Source organism: Zingiber officinale, chromosome 6B (assembly GCF_018446385.1).
Source record: "Zingiber officinale cultivar Zhangliang chromosome 6B, Zo_v1.1, whole genome shotgun sequence".
In the NCBI taxonomy this organism is placed as follows: domain Eukaryota; kingdom Viridiplantae; phylum Streptophyta; class Magnoliopsida; order Zingiberales; family Zingiberaceae; genus Zingiber; species Zingiber officinale.
The window spans coordinates 9,122,663-9,138,087 of NC_055996.1; the positions used below are offsets into that span (position 1 = coordinate 9,122,663).

Here is a 15,425-nt window from a genome sequence, read left to right on the forward strand (position 1 = left end):
TAGTCTTTTTGAAATTTTATTTTCTAAGGTTTATCCTGTTCATCGATTCTCCGCATGGTTATTGGGGGAACATGAGAAAGGTAGCGTAGCAACTAATAAAACAAACCATCTAAAAAACACTTATTTAAACGTCGCCTAAGAGATTCGAACTCTCGCGGGGAAACCCCATGTACTTAGCAGGCACACGCCTTAACCACTCGGCCAAAGCGACGGTTGTTGATTTTTATCTTTACAATTTTCCTAGATAATGTTTCATACTAATATTTAAGGAAATTAATACTCGAGAACAATTATAAAGTATATATATATATATATATATATATAAAAGAAATTAATACTCGAGAACAATTATAAAGTATATATATATATATATATACACGCATAAGGCACTTCCGCACGTGAGAAGAGCCTAAGGGGGTGCTTGGTTCATTGAAGGGAATGAGAATAAGAATGGGATTGATAGAAGTAGGGAATGGAAATGAGGGTTTTCCCATTCCCCTCCTTTTACTAGGGAATGACTCATTCCCATGTTTAGGGTAATGAATCCATGGAACCCACCACTAATCTCCCAAACCAAATACCTACTTTCAATCCCTTTCCCATTCCTCACTCTCATATCATCCAACCAAGCACCCCCTAAGTGTCTAACCCAAGCATATCACCCAAGGCCCCAAGCTAACAAATTCATGTATATATATATATATATTTAGCGATACTACACCCATCAATAGATAATCAAAATATCTAAGATTCGAATGTTAGTTGTAAAACATTTTATGGGATTGGTCTAAAAATATTGACTTTTTAAATTATCTATATCAAAATTAGTCGGATATATTTTTTAAATTTACTTGATGAATAAAATAGGAGATGGATATATATATTATGCATCCAACATGTTGGCTTTCGTTTTTAGGCAAAATTGAATAACTTAAGTCATCATCCAGCCATCACTTTTCATCTGTTTCCAACCTAACAAAATTGAAGAAGGCCCACATAATTGTTTTGCTTCATGAGTTATGCAGAAATAAATGTGAATACGATGTGTGTCGTTGAAAGTCATATGTGCAATTGATTAATTGAGCTTCTTGTCTCCCTGATTGGTCGGTCAATATATCTTCTTTTTTTAATAAAAAGATTATTTTTTTTACTTTATTAATTTTTAAATATTTTTTATTTTATTATAATAAATTTATCATCCTCTAATATTTTTAAAAAATAATTTTATATATCTCGATGATTACTTTATTTTTTTTATTTTAAATTATGTGAATATAATCAATATCTTTAAAATAAAAAAAAAAGTAAAATAAATTTGAAGGACAATAATATTGCTAATTGTGCTAGATAAAAAATTTGACACATTTTCTCCCTAATTGGGTTCGTATTAAATACGTGGTCAATTATTTTAAAATTTGTAGTCGGTGAGAAAGAGATAGGACTCCACCTCACATAATTAACATATATATATATATATATATATATATATATATATATATATATATATATATATATATATAATTACACTTCAAACCTCGTAGTTTACTTTATCTCCTTCCAAGTATTCTTTAGAATTTTCAAACTCTCATACACCTCCAACGACCAGCAACGAACGACACGTTCAAAATAGGAAAAGAGAATTTTTCAAACTATCGATAGCTTCTCTCAAGAGTTTCCTCACAATTACTTAGATCTGTGTTTTTCATTTTCTTATAAAATATTCTCTATTTTTCTTAAAAATGAACAACAAAAAAAAAAATACAAATCAAACACGTTTTTCATTTTCTCAGAAAATAATATAAAATATGTAAACTAAACTAAACGTCCTCTTAAAATTTTCATTTTAACGAAGGAAATAAGACAAATTGTCTTAAAATCCTTATGCATAATTTTAACTTTGCTATCAGTCCCTATATTAGAAAAATATTTATTTTAACTTTCTAATTCAAACTAATTCACCTAATTCACTACTTGTACATATATTTTGAGGGACTGTTACAAAATGTAGGTATAAAAAGTCTAAAATGGTGTATCATTTATCTAAAATGAGATATAATTTTTAGGTACATGGTAAAACATAGGTACAAGAAGTCCATAATGAGGTATAATACCTCCTAAATACAGTATGAATCTTATGCACATATTTTATAGATATGTGATAAAATATAGATACAAAAAATTCACACTGAAGTAAAAATTTTCTTAAATTTAATATCATTTAAATTAAAATTTAATATATTTTTTATCAAATTAATCACTATCTATATTAGATATAAAATATTTGGAATTAAGTACATATGCAGTTAAATTGGATATAATTGTGCAAGATTATGCTGTGATAGTTAATTACATGAATTGATATGAATTAGAAAGTTGAAATAAATATTTTTTGATTTAGAAATTGACGGTAAAATTAAAACTGATAACAAAATGCAAAATGAGTGATTCGAGAACAAAATGATAACAAAAATTGAAGAAGAAAAATAGATGTATTTTAACCATATAAAAACAAAGCTAAATTAAGAGGACTAAAATGAAATTTCTCCCAAGGTTTCCTCCGACTTTTCGTCCTGCAGAGACGAGGGTTAGAAAACAGAGCAAAGTCAAGACCGCAGTCAAACTATCAATGGGAAACCATGAATGAGCGAAGACCAATCCACAGATCGCTTCTCTTTTAATCGACAAAAATCTCTACTTTTTTCGAGAGCAATTAGATCCAACTCCTCTGCTGTTCCTTCCGCTGTTCTAATTTCGGAGATTCCATTCATCGTATTTATTTGAAGGAGGAGAAGAAGCTGAAGAATCCCATTCATACTTTGTTCAGCTCAAATAGATGAGAACAAGAAGAAGAGGAGGAGAAGATCTTCTCGATTCACGGGAAACTTGAAGGAAGTGAAGAGACACAAGTCAAAACGCCTCTTTGATCACCTTCTTTGTCTTCTCCTTCCTCTGATCTTGTCGTTTTTCCCTTTTCCTCTTCCACGACGCGTCTACACGTTTCCTCCTCGTCTTATTTATTTCTTCTCTAGGCGAGTTGTTGAATCGTAGCTTCCATGGCGTGCTTTAGCTTCCTTAGGAGGAGCAAGAGGTCCGTCGGAGGCGGCGTGGCGCCGCCGTCGGGGTCCTACGACAGCGCCAGGACCGGCACCAGCAGCATTACCAGCGGCGGAAGCAGCGCCGCCTCCGGCGGCCGCGGCAAGCAGCACTCGGCGGTGTCGTCGACGGCGTCGCAGAGGAGCATCCCGGACCTGTACGAGGAACGGGCGCACAAGCTCCGGGCTTTCGACTTCGATGAGCTCCGGAACGCCACCAACGACTTCAGCAGGATGAACAAGATCGGCGAGGGCGGCTTCGGTAGCGTCTACAAGGCCTTCCTCCGCTCGCCGGACGGCAAAGGCCCTCGGATTCCGGTCGCCATAAAAAAGCTCAACCAAAAGGGCTTGCAGGTAAATCTTTCACCATGCTAATTTGACATAGACGCTAATGTTACTGCCGTGGAGAAAATTGATTCTCTCCAGGATTCCGCATAGATTCGAGCTTCGTGTTATTTCTTTTGTGCTAATTTGAGATGATTATGTGAATCTTTAATTATGCTAATTTATATATTCGAGTCTCGAAAAGAGTCTCTTACAACAATAGATTCTTCTCCGAAACTCCGCATTGATGGGAGTTTCATGTATTGGACTGTTCTTTTATGCTAATTTGATATGATTTATGTGAATCTTTAATTAGACTAATTTAATTCGAGTCTCAAAAACCGCCACTTATAACAATAGATTCTTCTCCAAAATCTCTTATTATTAGAGTTTCATGTATTAAACTATCCTTTTATTCTAATTTGAGATGACTACATGAGTCTTTAAGTAGGCTAATTTTAAGCACGCTAATTTGATATGACTACGCGTGGATCTTTAAGCATGCTAATTCTGACATATTATTTGAGGTTGATTATATGAATCTTTTTAGTATACTAGGAGTGCATGAATCTTTTAGTATGTTAATGCTCATGCATAATTTATTATTATTTGAGATCGGCTATTTAAGCATGTTCAAAATCTCTTCTTGGTCGCTTAGGGACACAAGCAATGGTTGGCGGAAGTGCAATTTCTCGCGGTGTTCGAGCATCCAAATCTCGTGAAATTGTTAGGGTTTTGTGCGAAAGATGGTGAGAGGGGGATCGAGAGGTTGTTGGTGTACGAGTTCATGCCCAACAAGAGCTTGGAAGACCATTTGTTCAACAAAGCTTATCCTCCCCTTCCATGGAGTTTGAGATTGCAAATTGCTTTGGGTGTGGCAGAAGGGTTGGCATATTTGCATGACGGAGAAGTTCAGGTTTGCCCTATTTTTTATTGATATGGAGAGGATTAGGTTTTGCCTTTTGCTATCGATATGGAGGGATGGAATAAGTGTGGTAGTTGAACTTGAAGTTTGTTTGTGTGGTTTGGTAGGTGATATATCGCGATTTCAAAGCGTCGAACGTGTTGCTCGATCGAGAGTTCAAGGCCAAGTTGTCCGACTTTGGTTTAGCAAGGGAGGGGCCGACGGCCGGGCAAACCCATGTAACTACTGCGGTATGTTTCCTAGTTTCCACAATTTGAGAGCTAAATTGGTAATTGTCAAACACAATGCTATAACACAATGATGAAACAATTGATTATCTAATTTTAATTTTTTTAGTTTGATTGGTTAACATTTAGAATTGGATATTATCTTTAACAGGTTGTAGGCACTTATGGATATGCAGCACCGGATTACATAGAGACCGGTCACCTTACAATCAAGAGCGATGTTTGGAGTTTTGGGGTGGTCCTCTACGAAATCCTCACCGGTAGGCGATCGTTGGAGCGAAATCGTCCGATGAACGAGCAAAAGCTCTTGGAGTGGGTGAAGCAATTCCCGGTGGAAAGTAGGAAGTTTAGCATGATCATAGACCCTAAACTAAAAGGAGTTTTTTCTCCTGATGCAGCGCGGGAAATAGCTAAGTTAGCCAATAGATGCCTTGTTAAGAACCCTAAAGAACGTCCTACCATGGGTGAAGTCGTAGAGTGCTTAAAAAGTGCCATAGAAATGAGATAAAAAAAGACTTTTGCTAATGCTAGTTCTATATCCAATTTATTTGTTTCCTTATTTGGGTATGAAAATAAATTTGTTCGTTTTAAAAATATTTAGCTGAACTAAATATTGAATCCCAACATTTGAAAGTTTGAACCTGCACGGACAGAGCCTCTCTTCCAGGGGCAGGGGTGCAAATTGATGATCCTTATTTGCATTGAATGTAGCTGGCTCATATTCGAACAGGATCTACGCATGTTGAATGTCGGACTCATCTAGATCAAATTTGCTCAAATAAATCTATCTATATTTTGTCATTCGAATCCTTTTATTATTATACACTTAAGTATGTAACAAACACTAGGGTCCCATATAAGTAGAAGGATCAGATATTCTATCCAAATGTTCGATTACTATGGATTTTAGATTCTACTCGACTCGTCTCCATAATCATACCTAAAAATTTATATATCCAATTACTTGATTATTTAATCGGTTCATTCAGATTCGGAGAAAATTATTATCCCTATCAGACACATTTATAGCAATCTACTAGGTGAATCAACCAACCATGATGACAACGGCTGACATTTCGAACAAAGTAGGTAAAGATAGTAAATGGTTTTTATTTGGCTATTTAATAATGTCAAGGATTGGCAATCCAATATATAAGAGTTGGTGCATTTTGTTCGACAACTTTTCTTATGATAGCATTCGGGTATATACTCAGTTCACCATAATCAAACAATGCTTAGTGCTTAGTTGTTCACATAGTCATCTTGTTTTATCTTGAAAAATAGACATCTAACATGACATCAAAATACTGTCGAAGGGGACAAATCTATTTTAAATAAACTATCTCATGGTCTTTCTTTCTTACTTGGACTCAGCACTCAACCTAACTCAGCAAATTGACAACTTGGCGATCGGCCAACTCAGCACTTGGTGACTCGGCCAAGTTGATATTGGGTGGCTCGGTACTCAGCAACTCGACTAGCTAGGCGAATCAGCCAATTCTACACTCGGTGACTCAGGAGAGTCAACAACTGAGCATTCAATGACTCAGCTAGTTCGACGACTTGGACAACATGACGGTCACAACTTGTATAGCCCGACACTTGGTGACTTAGTCAGTCGACACTCGACTAATTAGGGGTAGGAAATTTCGATATACCACATATACGATACCGATATATCTTGAATATATCGATATTCATGATATATCAAAATTTTCAATACGCTATAATATCATACCAAAATTTTTAATATCGATATTATATAAGATATATTTTCTGTATTTCAATGTATATCGAAATAATGAAATACCAAACAATTTCTATTGGCAATTGAATAAATATATATAACTTTTTCTTTTTAAATTTTGATATATAAAAAATAATGGAAATCAAATAATTTTATTATGAATAGTATAAAATTTAACCATAATAAAAATTTGATATATCAAAATTTCTATATATCAAAATTTTGATAAAAATAGTATGAAATTTAACCATACTAAAATTTTAATATGTCAAAATTTAATAAAAATAGTATAAAATTTAATCACACTAAAAATTTAATATATTGAAATTTTGATATACTAATATAAACGGATAGAATTTAATCTACTATAAATTTTAGTATGAGTATTAAAATCCCAGATTTCCCCTAATAACGCCGTTTCGGCTAACTCAGCCTTTTAAGGCACTCAACCATCTTACATAATTATTAGCCTTGACCGTTTGAGATAATTCAATCTGATATTTAGTTATTTTAATTTAATAATTTTATTATATTCGATAAATAGAACAACTATTTTTTATATAATTTTAAGATTTGTTTTTTATATCATTAAATAAAGAATTCATCAATATACATGTTACAATTTATCATTAAAATTTTAAAACAAGTATATAATTTAATATTTTTCTTATGGAACTAATTGTTTAAAATTTCCACAATTATTTTACTTCCTCAATTAAAAAGTTAGTGTAAATTGAAAAAAAAACCCTAAATACAACTTTAACTTTACATGCAATCTTCATCTTCAAAAAACTTTATTTCTACTTCTTACATGCAAAATTTTATTTACTTCAACTCCCTCATATAAGTATTTATCTAATTTCTCCTCATATTTTTGCGGTATAAAAAATTGAAAAATAAGTATAAATTTTCTTAAATTCAACACTTTTAATTAGAATCAAGTATATTTTTTTATTAAATTGAGCATGATTTTTTTTCACTTAATATAATTCCTCCTAAATTCAGCATAATTTAAAGAGAATCTAGTATATTTTCCATCCAAGCATTATTTAAAAAGAATCTAGTACATTTTTCATCCAATTGAGATGAAAAAAGAGTCGTACTCAATTTAATAGAAAATATACCAGTTCTAGTTTAATGTATTGATTTAAGAGGAATTATACTCATTTTTATATCTAAAAAATATGAGGAGCAATTAGGTAAATTGGTATCAATTATATTTGGTTAGGGAGTGAAAATTTGAGCACGATTTTTTTTTCTGCTTAATATAATTTCTCCTAAATTCAACACCATTTAAAGAGAATTTAGTATATTTTTATCCAATTAAGCACTATTTAAAGAGAATTTAGTATTTTTTTAATCTAATTGATGTAGAAAAAGAGTAATGCTCAAATTGATAGAAAATATACTAGATTCTAATTTAATATATTAAATTTAAGAGAAATTATATTTATTTTTATACTTTTTATACCTAAAAAATATGAGGGGTAATTACGTAAATTGGTATCTATTATGTATGATTAGAAAGTGGAAACAAAGATTTTTGACAATGAAAACTGTATGTAAAATTTAAATTATGATTAAAGATTGCATGCAAAATTTCCTTAAATTTATTTAGTGCACTGACATGTGAGCCGAGTCCGTACGAACAAGCCACCAAGACATTAGCACATTGGATATTACATCATGCGGTGCGTGGCCACTTACCCGCACCAACGGTATCCCGAATGCCAATGCTTGATGTGGTCCAACCAGGGGAGTAGCCAGGATTCAAAGGTGTCTAGGGTTGACCCTTGATATAAAACAGTAATTAATTCAAAAATACAAATAAAATAGAAAACGTATGTGAATAATAATTTCTCAAAAACATGACATAAAAATGTTTAATGTTCAATACATTCAAAAACATAGGACAAAAATATTATTGAAGTTGTGCTCTTCTATTCTTCTTAGAATCAAACTCATTAATTATTATATCATTATTAATATTTTCAACCAACTCCCATTCAATGTAAATAACCATAGAATCTGTTAAAACTCTTCTTCTATCTTGTTACGAAAAGCTATTTTAACAAACTTCATAGCTGAAAATGCTCGTTTCGTCGTTGTTGTAGAGACGGGAAGAGTTAAAACAAAACAAATCAACCTACCAATTAAATAAATATATAAGTAAATGATATAGTTATAATATATAAACTAACAAATGAGAAAAAAAATACCTGTCAATCAAATTGTACGTTTATGATTTATTTGTTTCAACTAATCTTCGACAAAATTTAGAAATAGTTGATAAGTTTTGAAATCTTTCATGGCCAACAATATCAATATTATAGTAATCCAATTGCATTCTTAAGTGGTGCAAATCTTGTGTATCAAAATCAAGAGAATAGAATTTTTCAGCAAGTCGATAGATGTGATCAACATTAAGAAGCTTAAAGTTTTCTTTAGGTTCCAAAGCACAGCTAAGCTTAAGAAGTTCGACTGGCTCACCCTGAATCTACTATTAAGCTCTTCAATTTGAAAGTTTATTGCAGTAGTAAATACATCAAATCTATAGTGGTGCTCAACTGTGATTAAATCATTTTGTTAACAAGAATAACCTGTAGTAGATTTATAACGAGCTTCCATGTGAGATATCTCAATGTCATACTTGGCACAAACTTCTTTCACATAACTAAGTAAAATAACAAATCATTCTTCTCTCAAAGTATAAAGCAACGTTTTAGTAGTTAAACCATAGTCCATTGCATTTAAAATATCTAAAGATTTCTCTTGCAATACTCGACAAAGCAAATTTGTTAACCCCATTATCTTTTGCATCAAATGTAATATAAATACGAAATCAAAATCTTCATCGCTATCAACAACCACTAGCTTCACCATGGATGGAGTTAGAAGACCCATCATACACCATGTTTTCTAACATGGTAATCACAAAGCTATATATATCTATCATGTTATAAATTGATCAAAATTAGAACTCCAACGAGTCTTTCTAGATCGTAGTACATTTCCAATTTGAGTACATCCTCTACCGGTATCACATTCACCAATAGTTGCCATATGCACAACTTTAACTCTTTGAGCAAAAAGTAACTCAGCATGACGTTTAGGAGATGCATTAAAGAGAGTACAAATGGAATTCAATTTTGAAAAGAATAACCAAATGGATATCTCTTTTCAGCAGCTACAGTTAATGCTAGTTTAAGTTGATGAGTGAAACAATGAACATAATATGTACATGAATAATCTTTCAAGAAAAGAGCTTGTAACCCATTCCAAGAGTCACGCATATTGCTAGCATAATCATATCCTTGTCCCTGCATGTTGTGGATATGCAAGTCATAACAACCAAGAGCATCAAATATTTCTTTCTTAAGTGTTGTAGCAATTGTATCAGTCACATGTATAATATCAAAGAACCGCTCTTATAAAAAATCATCAATATCCACAAATCTTAATACAATAGTATCTGCTCTTTGTTAGATGTATCTCTTGCTTCATCAACTAAAATGTAGAATTTTGCATCCCTGGTTTCTTTACGAATCTTAGTTCTCACTTGATTGGCAAGAATATTCAAAATATCTTTCTAATATCTGGTGAAGTATACATTTTTTGGAGCTTTCTCTAAGACGATGTCCCTAATATTCTCATTCATTTTTTTGATAAATTTTATCATCTTAATAACATTTCCAGGATTATTAAAAGATGGAGATTCATCAGGCCCTCTAAATGCATATGCTTGTAAAGTGAGCTATCGAATACTTTCAATAGTTGTTGTAAGACGCAATCTGTTCTTCTGCTTTTCTTCTGCAGATTATGCATTCATCACTTTATCAACATGACGAGGTATATTCATCAAATTATCAAGATGTTACGTTCCACAACATTATTAAGTGGTGAAGTATTGCATCCTATATGCATCAAAAATGCACATCTATCACCATCATTAATTCGCATCCAATATTTGAATCCATTCGTCGTAAATGCAAGATTACGAGGATGCTTATGATCAAATAAGAAACTTGGAAAGCAAAATGCAGCATCTTTCGAAGGAGAATACTCTAACCAAGTAAATTTTTTAAACCAATGACTTTGAAATTGTTGATTTTGACTTCTGAATTTGGTTGGTGGATACTCATCCTTAATAGGTTAATATGACCCCATCTTAACGTAAGCTTGTCTAATTTCATCCCTTTGATTAATAGGATATTTCCATATAAGAGTACGTAATACTGTATCAGGTTCAAGAGAACTGACATCAACATTAATTATAAGAGATTTGTTAAATTGTTGATCACTTGAATTTGAATATTTGATATATGAATATTGGATGAAAAATTCCTTTAACTTGTCGATGTCTGCTCGTTTACTTTAAAAAAATTTGTCAATAGTTTTTCTTTTCTTCATTCCCTAAGTTTCTTGTATTAAAGTGAATAAATTTAGAAATTATCATCATCTAATGATAAGGAAATACCCCTTAATGGCAAATCAGATACAACATGATACTAAGTCATATGTGGCTAATATCGAAGTAATAATAACTAAAAGTAATCAAGTATATAAATAAAAGTAACCAATTCAATAATCTAATCTATATATATCATTCAATCATTTTATCTAACATATTAAACTAAGTATTACTCATAAAATCAATTAAACTAATTAATATTTAATCATCTAATTAAATTGACCATAATTAACTAATCAAAATAAATTCAATTACCATCGATTACTGATCAGGCAGTAGTTCTCATCGACAGGCGACTGGTAGTGGCACAATATCGGGGAAGCTATGGGTGGCTAGTGGTCAACATTAGTGTTTCAGTGATGGTGGTTGCGACAACAAGATGGAATATCAAAGAAATAATTGTTGGAACCCCAAGGTTGTTTTGGTGTGATCAACAAGTTAAGTTACGTCCTCTGTGTTTTTAGCCTTGTGTCTAAGTGTGCAGGAGCTTAGGAGCACAGGTAGTCGAGAGGAAGATGCAGCTAGCGAGAAGGACGGTATGCGGTGCATCCGAGGGACGAGGCGTTGCGGAAGAGTACACCGGCGGACAAGAAGGAAACGTGCGGTGGTTCCGAGGGACGAGAAGCCAGAGTGGAAGACTGCTCAAGGAGCAAGAGACGCAGCTAGCGAGAAGGTCGGCACGGGGTGCGACCGAGGGACGAAGACTGCGGATGAGTACGCTGGCGGACGAGAAGGAAGCACACGACGATTCTGAGGGACGAGAAGCCGGAGTGGAAGTCTGCTCGAGAAGACCGAAAGTTGGGTTCGGGTGAGCCCTATTCTGGATGGCAGAGATCACCCAAGAGAGCGGAAGACTCAGTCTGAGGTGAACGGAGCCTGAGCAGAAGACCCGGGCTGGAAAAAGTCAATGGGGTTGACTTTTCCAGCCGAGGCGCCCGGAACCCTTCCGGGCGCTCGGAGTTGACTTTTTCACAGGATCGAGTTTTGATTAGATCTGAATGTTGGGGGATAAATTTTATCCCCCCAGGGCGCCCGGAACCTTCAGGGCGCCCCGACCAAGGTTATAAATATAGCCTTGGTCTAGAAATTTTTCATCAATCAGAACTCAAGCAATTCTTTCAACACTTATGTACTTCGTCTGTAGTTTAGCTTCTTTTTGTGCGCTTCATCGTTGTACGAGGCTTCTCCGCCCGAAGGAGTTTTTAGTGCGATCATCTTCCTTGGATTAACAACCTCCCCGGTTGTAACCAAGTCAATTCCGGTGTGTCTTGTCTTTTCTGATTTATTTTCTTTTAGCTAATTTATGCAAGTGTTAGTTTAAGAGTTAGAGAAGGGTTTGTGTTTTTATTTTCAGGCTATTCAACCCCCCTTCTAGCTGGCCGTCGCGGTCCAACAAGTGGTATCAGAGCCAAGGCACTTCAGGAGGACTAACCGCCAATTGAAGCAAAGATAATGGTTGAACCAAGCATCTACCTGTCGAAATTCGAAGGGGATTTCGCTACTTGGAAAAAGTGAATGCAGATATTCTTTACAACTGATTTTGAATTAATTTTAATAATGGAATTTGGCTTTGTAGCTCCATAGGGCAAAGAAAAATATTAATGGACGAAAAAAGAACAGACCAACTACGTGGCGAACGGCAAAGTAGAATACCATATGCTAAGTGTTCTTCCACCACAAGAAGTCAACCGGGTCAGAAACTACGACTCGACAAAGGAACTGTGGGAGAAATTCCTTGAGCTGCACGAAGGAACGTCCGAAGCCAAGCTCGCTAGACGGGATCTACTTCGCAATCAGCTCACCGACCTACGACTTGGGGAAGACGAGACAGTTGCACATCTGCACTCGAGAATCAAAGAGATCATCACCGGACTGTCGAATCTCAGAGAAAAGGTAAGTAACCGAGATTCACTAAGGTATGCTTTAAATTCTTTTCCAAGAAATTCAAAATGGGCATCACTAGTAGATGCCTTTTACATTTCAAAAGATTTAGAAAAAATTACACTAGAAGAATTGTTCTCGATATTTGAAGTGCACGAATCAAGATGTGCAGGTACGAAGGAGCCCAAGAATAACGTCGCCCTCAAAGCATTGAGAGACGAACCTGAGTCGAAATCTTCTCTTGACGACGAGGAAATGGTAATGATGGTAAGACGGTTTAAAAAACTTTGTAAATCTAGAACTACTAACCATCCGCAGGGCAGAAATAAAAGGACCATCTGCTGCTACCACTGCGACGAAGAAGGGCACGTCAAGGACAACTGCCCCAAGCTAAGGAACAAGGACAAGGATAAAGGTAAGAAGTCTGTCCAAAAGCGCAAAGTCCTAAAGGCGACGTGGGACGATACGTCGTCCGAATCGGAAGTCGAGGCATTCTCCAAACTCGCATTAATGGCGAGTCATCAAGACGACGACTGCGATTCAAGCTCTTCCGAGATGAGCATCGAGAGCATCGATGAAGGGGGAGCTACATCGGAAGAAAGCAGCAGTTCAGGGGAAGACACAGACAACGAGATCGACAAGATAAGTGAGGTACGATCTCTTCCTCCCGATAAAATTTTTAAGTTTGTTAAATTGCTAACTAAAGACTGCTGCAAGTTAGAAAAAGAAATTAAGAATTTAAAAATAATATTATCTAAATCCTGCCCTTTAGAAGAATTAGATAAAGTTACATTAGAAAATGAGAAATTGAAATCAGAAAATGAAAATCTGAAAATTCAAGTTGATAACTTGAAAAATCGTGCATGGTTATCTAATACAAATTTTAGAAAGTTTAATAATTTAAATTGGTATTATAGATATCATCAGGGACAAATTAGGAATATTTCAAGAAAATATGTCCCTAAGAAATTTTTGATTAATCTAGTAGGCTGGAACCTATATTGGGTTCCTAAATCTTGCTTAGCCTAAATTTTAAATTGAAATTAGCGCTTTCAGCGAGAAAATTAAACAGTAAATTTCTTTATAAAACTTTGTCTAAGGAAGTGGTTGTTGCTCCAATAACCAAGAAGGCCTAGTACTCGCCACGACTTGGAAGTCAAAATACTGAAATTAAATGTTTAATTAACTTTCTGGTAAAGCATTAAAATTAAAATTTAATAATGCTTTAAAAACTCTTTTAAACATTTTTTTTAAATTTCTTTACTTAGAATTGTTTTTTAAACTAAAATTGCCTAAAAAGGTCCTCTGAAATTAGAAATTTATGCTTAGAAATTTTTAATGCAAGTTTTTTTTTAAGTCGGAATTTTCTTTTACTTAAAAGCTTTTTAACTTAGAACATTTTTTTTTTTTTGCTTAAGTTATAAAATTCGTCTGAAAGTTATAAATTGTTTCATAATTTTTTTTTAAGTTAGAATTTTTTTTTCAAAAATTATCTAACTTAGAGTTTTTTTTAACTTAGAATTTTTGAAGAAAGTTAAAAAATTTTTTAACCCTTAGATTTTTTTCGGAACCCCATTTTTTTTACGATCAAAGGGGGAGAAGAAAAAGTATAAGTCTAGGGGGAGGTAGATAATTTTCTATCTTTTTACACTTAATTGCAAATTTAGTTAGTTTATTTTCATGTCTATTTTACCCTAGCTTAACTTGGGTTGCTCACATCAAAAAAGGGGAAGATTGTTGGAACCCCAAGGTTGTTTTGGTGTGATCAACAAGTTATGTTAGGTTCTATGTTGTTTTAACCTTGTGTCTAAGTGTGCAGGAGCTTAGGAGCACAGGTAGTTGAGCAAAAGATGCAGCTAGCGAGAAGGACGACATGCGGTGCGTCCGAGGGACGAGGCGCTGCGGAAGAGTACGCCGGTGGATGAGAAGGAAGCGTGCATGCGGTGGTTCCGAGGGAAGAGAAGCCGGAGCGGATGACTGCTCGAAGAGCAAGAGACGCAGCTAGTGAGAAGGTCGGCACGGGGTGCGATCGAGGGACAAAGACTGCGGATGAGTACACTGGCGGACTAGAAGGAAGCACGCGGCGATTCTGAGGGATAAGAAGCCGGAGTGGAAGCCTGCTCAAGAAGACCGGAAGTTGGGTTCGGGTGAGCCCTATTCTGGATGGCAAAGATCACCCAAGCGAGCGGAAGACTCGGTCTAAGGTGAACGGAGCCAGAGCAGAAGACTCGGGCTGGAAAAAGTCAACGGGGTTGACTTTTCGAGCCGGGGCGCCCGGAGCTGTCCGGGGCGCCTGGAACCCTTCCGGGCGCTCGGAATTGACTTTTTCACAGGATCGCATTTTGACTAGATATGAACGTTCAGGGATAAAGTTTATCCCCCAAGGACGCCCGGAACCCTCAGGTCGCCCCGACCAAGGCTATAAATATAGCCTTGGTCCAGAAGCTTTTCATCAATCAGAACTCAAACAATTCTTTCAACACTCGTGTACTTCGTCTGTAGTTTAGCTTCTTTTTGTTCACTTCATCGTTGTACGAGGCTTCTCCGCCTGAAGGAGTTTTTAGTGCGATCATTTACCTTGGATTAATAACCTCCCCAGTTGTAACCAAGTCAATTCCGGTGTGCCTTGTCTTTTCTGATTTATTTTCTTTTAGCTAATTTATGCAAGTGTTAATTTAAGAGTTCGGGAAGGGTTTGCATTTTTATTTTCAAGTTATTCAACCCCCCTTCTAGCCGGCCGCCGCGGTCCAACAGTAAC

The 15,425-nt window shown here is 35.0% G+C and overlaps 1 protein-coding gene and 1 non-coding gene across 2 annotated transcripts; one reads left to right on the forward strand and one right to left on the reverse strand.

Moving 5' to 3' along the window:
- Positions 1-129: 129 nt before the first annotated feature.
- On the reverse strand, positions 130-211 carry TRNAS-GCU. Its single transcript has one exon. It is a non-coding gene; the product is annotated as a tRNA-Ser (tRNA).
- A 2,409-nt stretch (positions 212-2,620) lies between these two features.
- On the forward strand, positions 2,621-5,093 carry LOC121991895 (probable serine/threonine-protein kinase PBL19). The gene is made up of 4 exons (XM_042545972.1): positions 2,621-3,446; positions 4,075-4,332; positions 4,449-4,571; positions 4,720-5,093. Exons 1-4 carry the CDS (start codon positions 3,054-3,056, stop codon positions 5,074-5,076), a joined length of 1,131 nt encoding a protein of 376 aa, XP_042401906.1. The 5' UTR covers positions 2,621-3,053; the 3' UTR covers positions 5,077-5,093.
- Positions 5,094-15,425: the final 10,332 nt, after the last annotated feature.

Coding starts and splice junctions, on each gene's coding strand:
- LOC121991895 (XM_042545972.1), top strand. CDS start 3,054: ATGGCGTGCTTTAGCTTCCTTAGGAGGAGCAAGAGGTCCGTCGGAGGC. Junction 4,333..4,448: donor TGCATGACGGAGAAGTTCAG/GTTTGCCCTATT, acceptor GTGGTTTGGTAG/GTGATATATCGCGATTTCAA. Junction 4,572..4,719: donor AAACCCATGTAACTACTGCG/GTATGTTTCCTA, acceptor TATCTTTAACAG/GTTGTAGGCACTTATGGATA.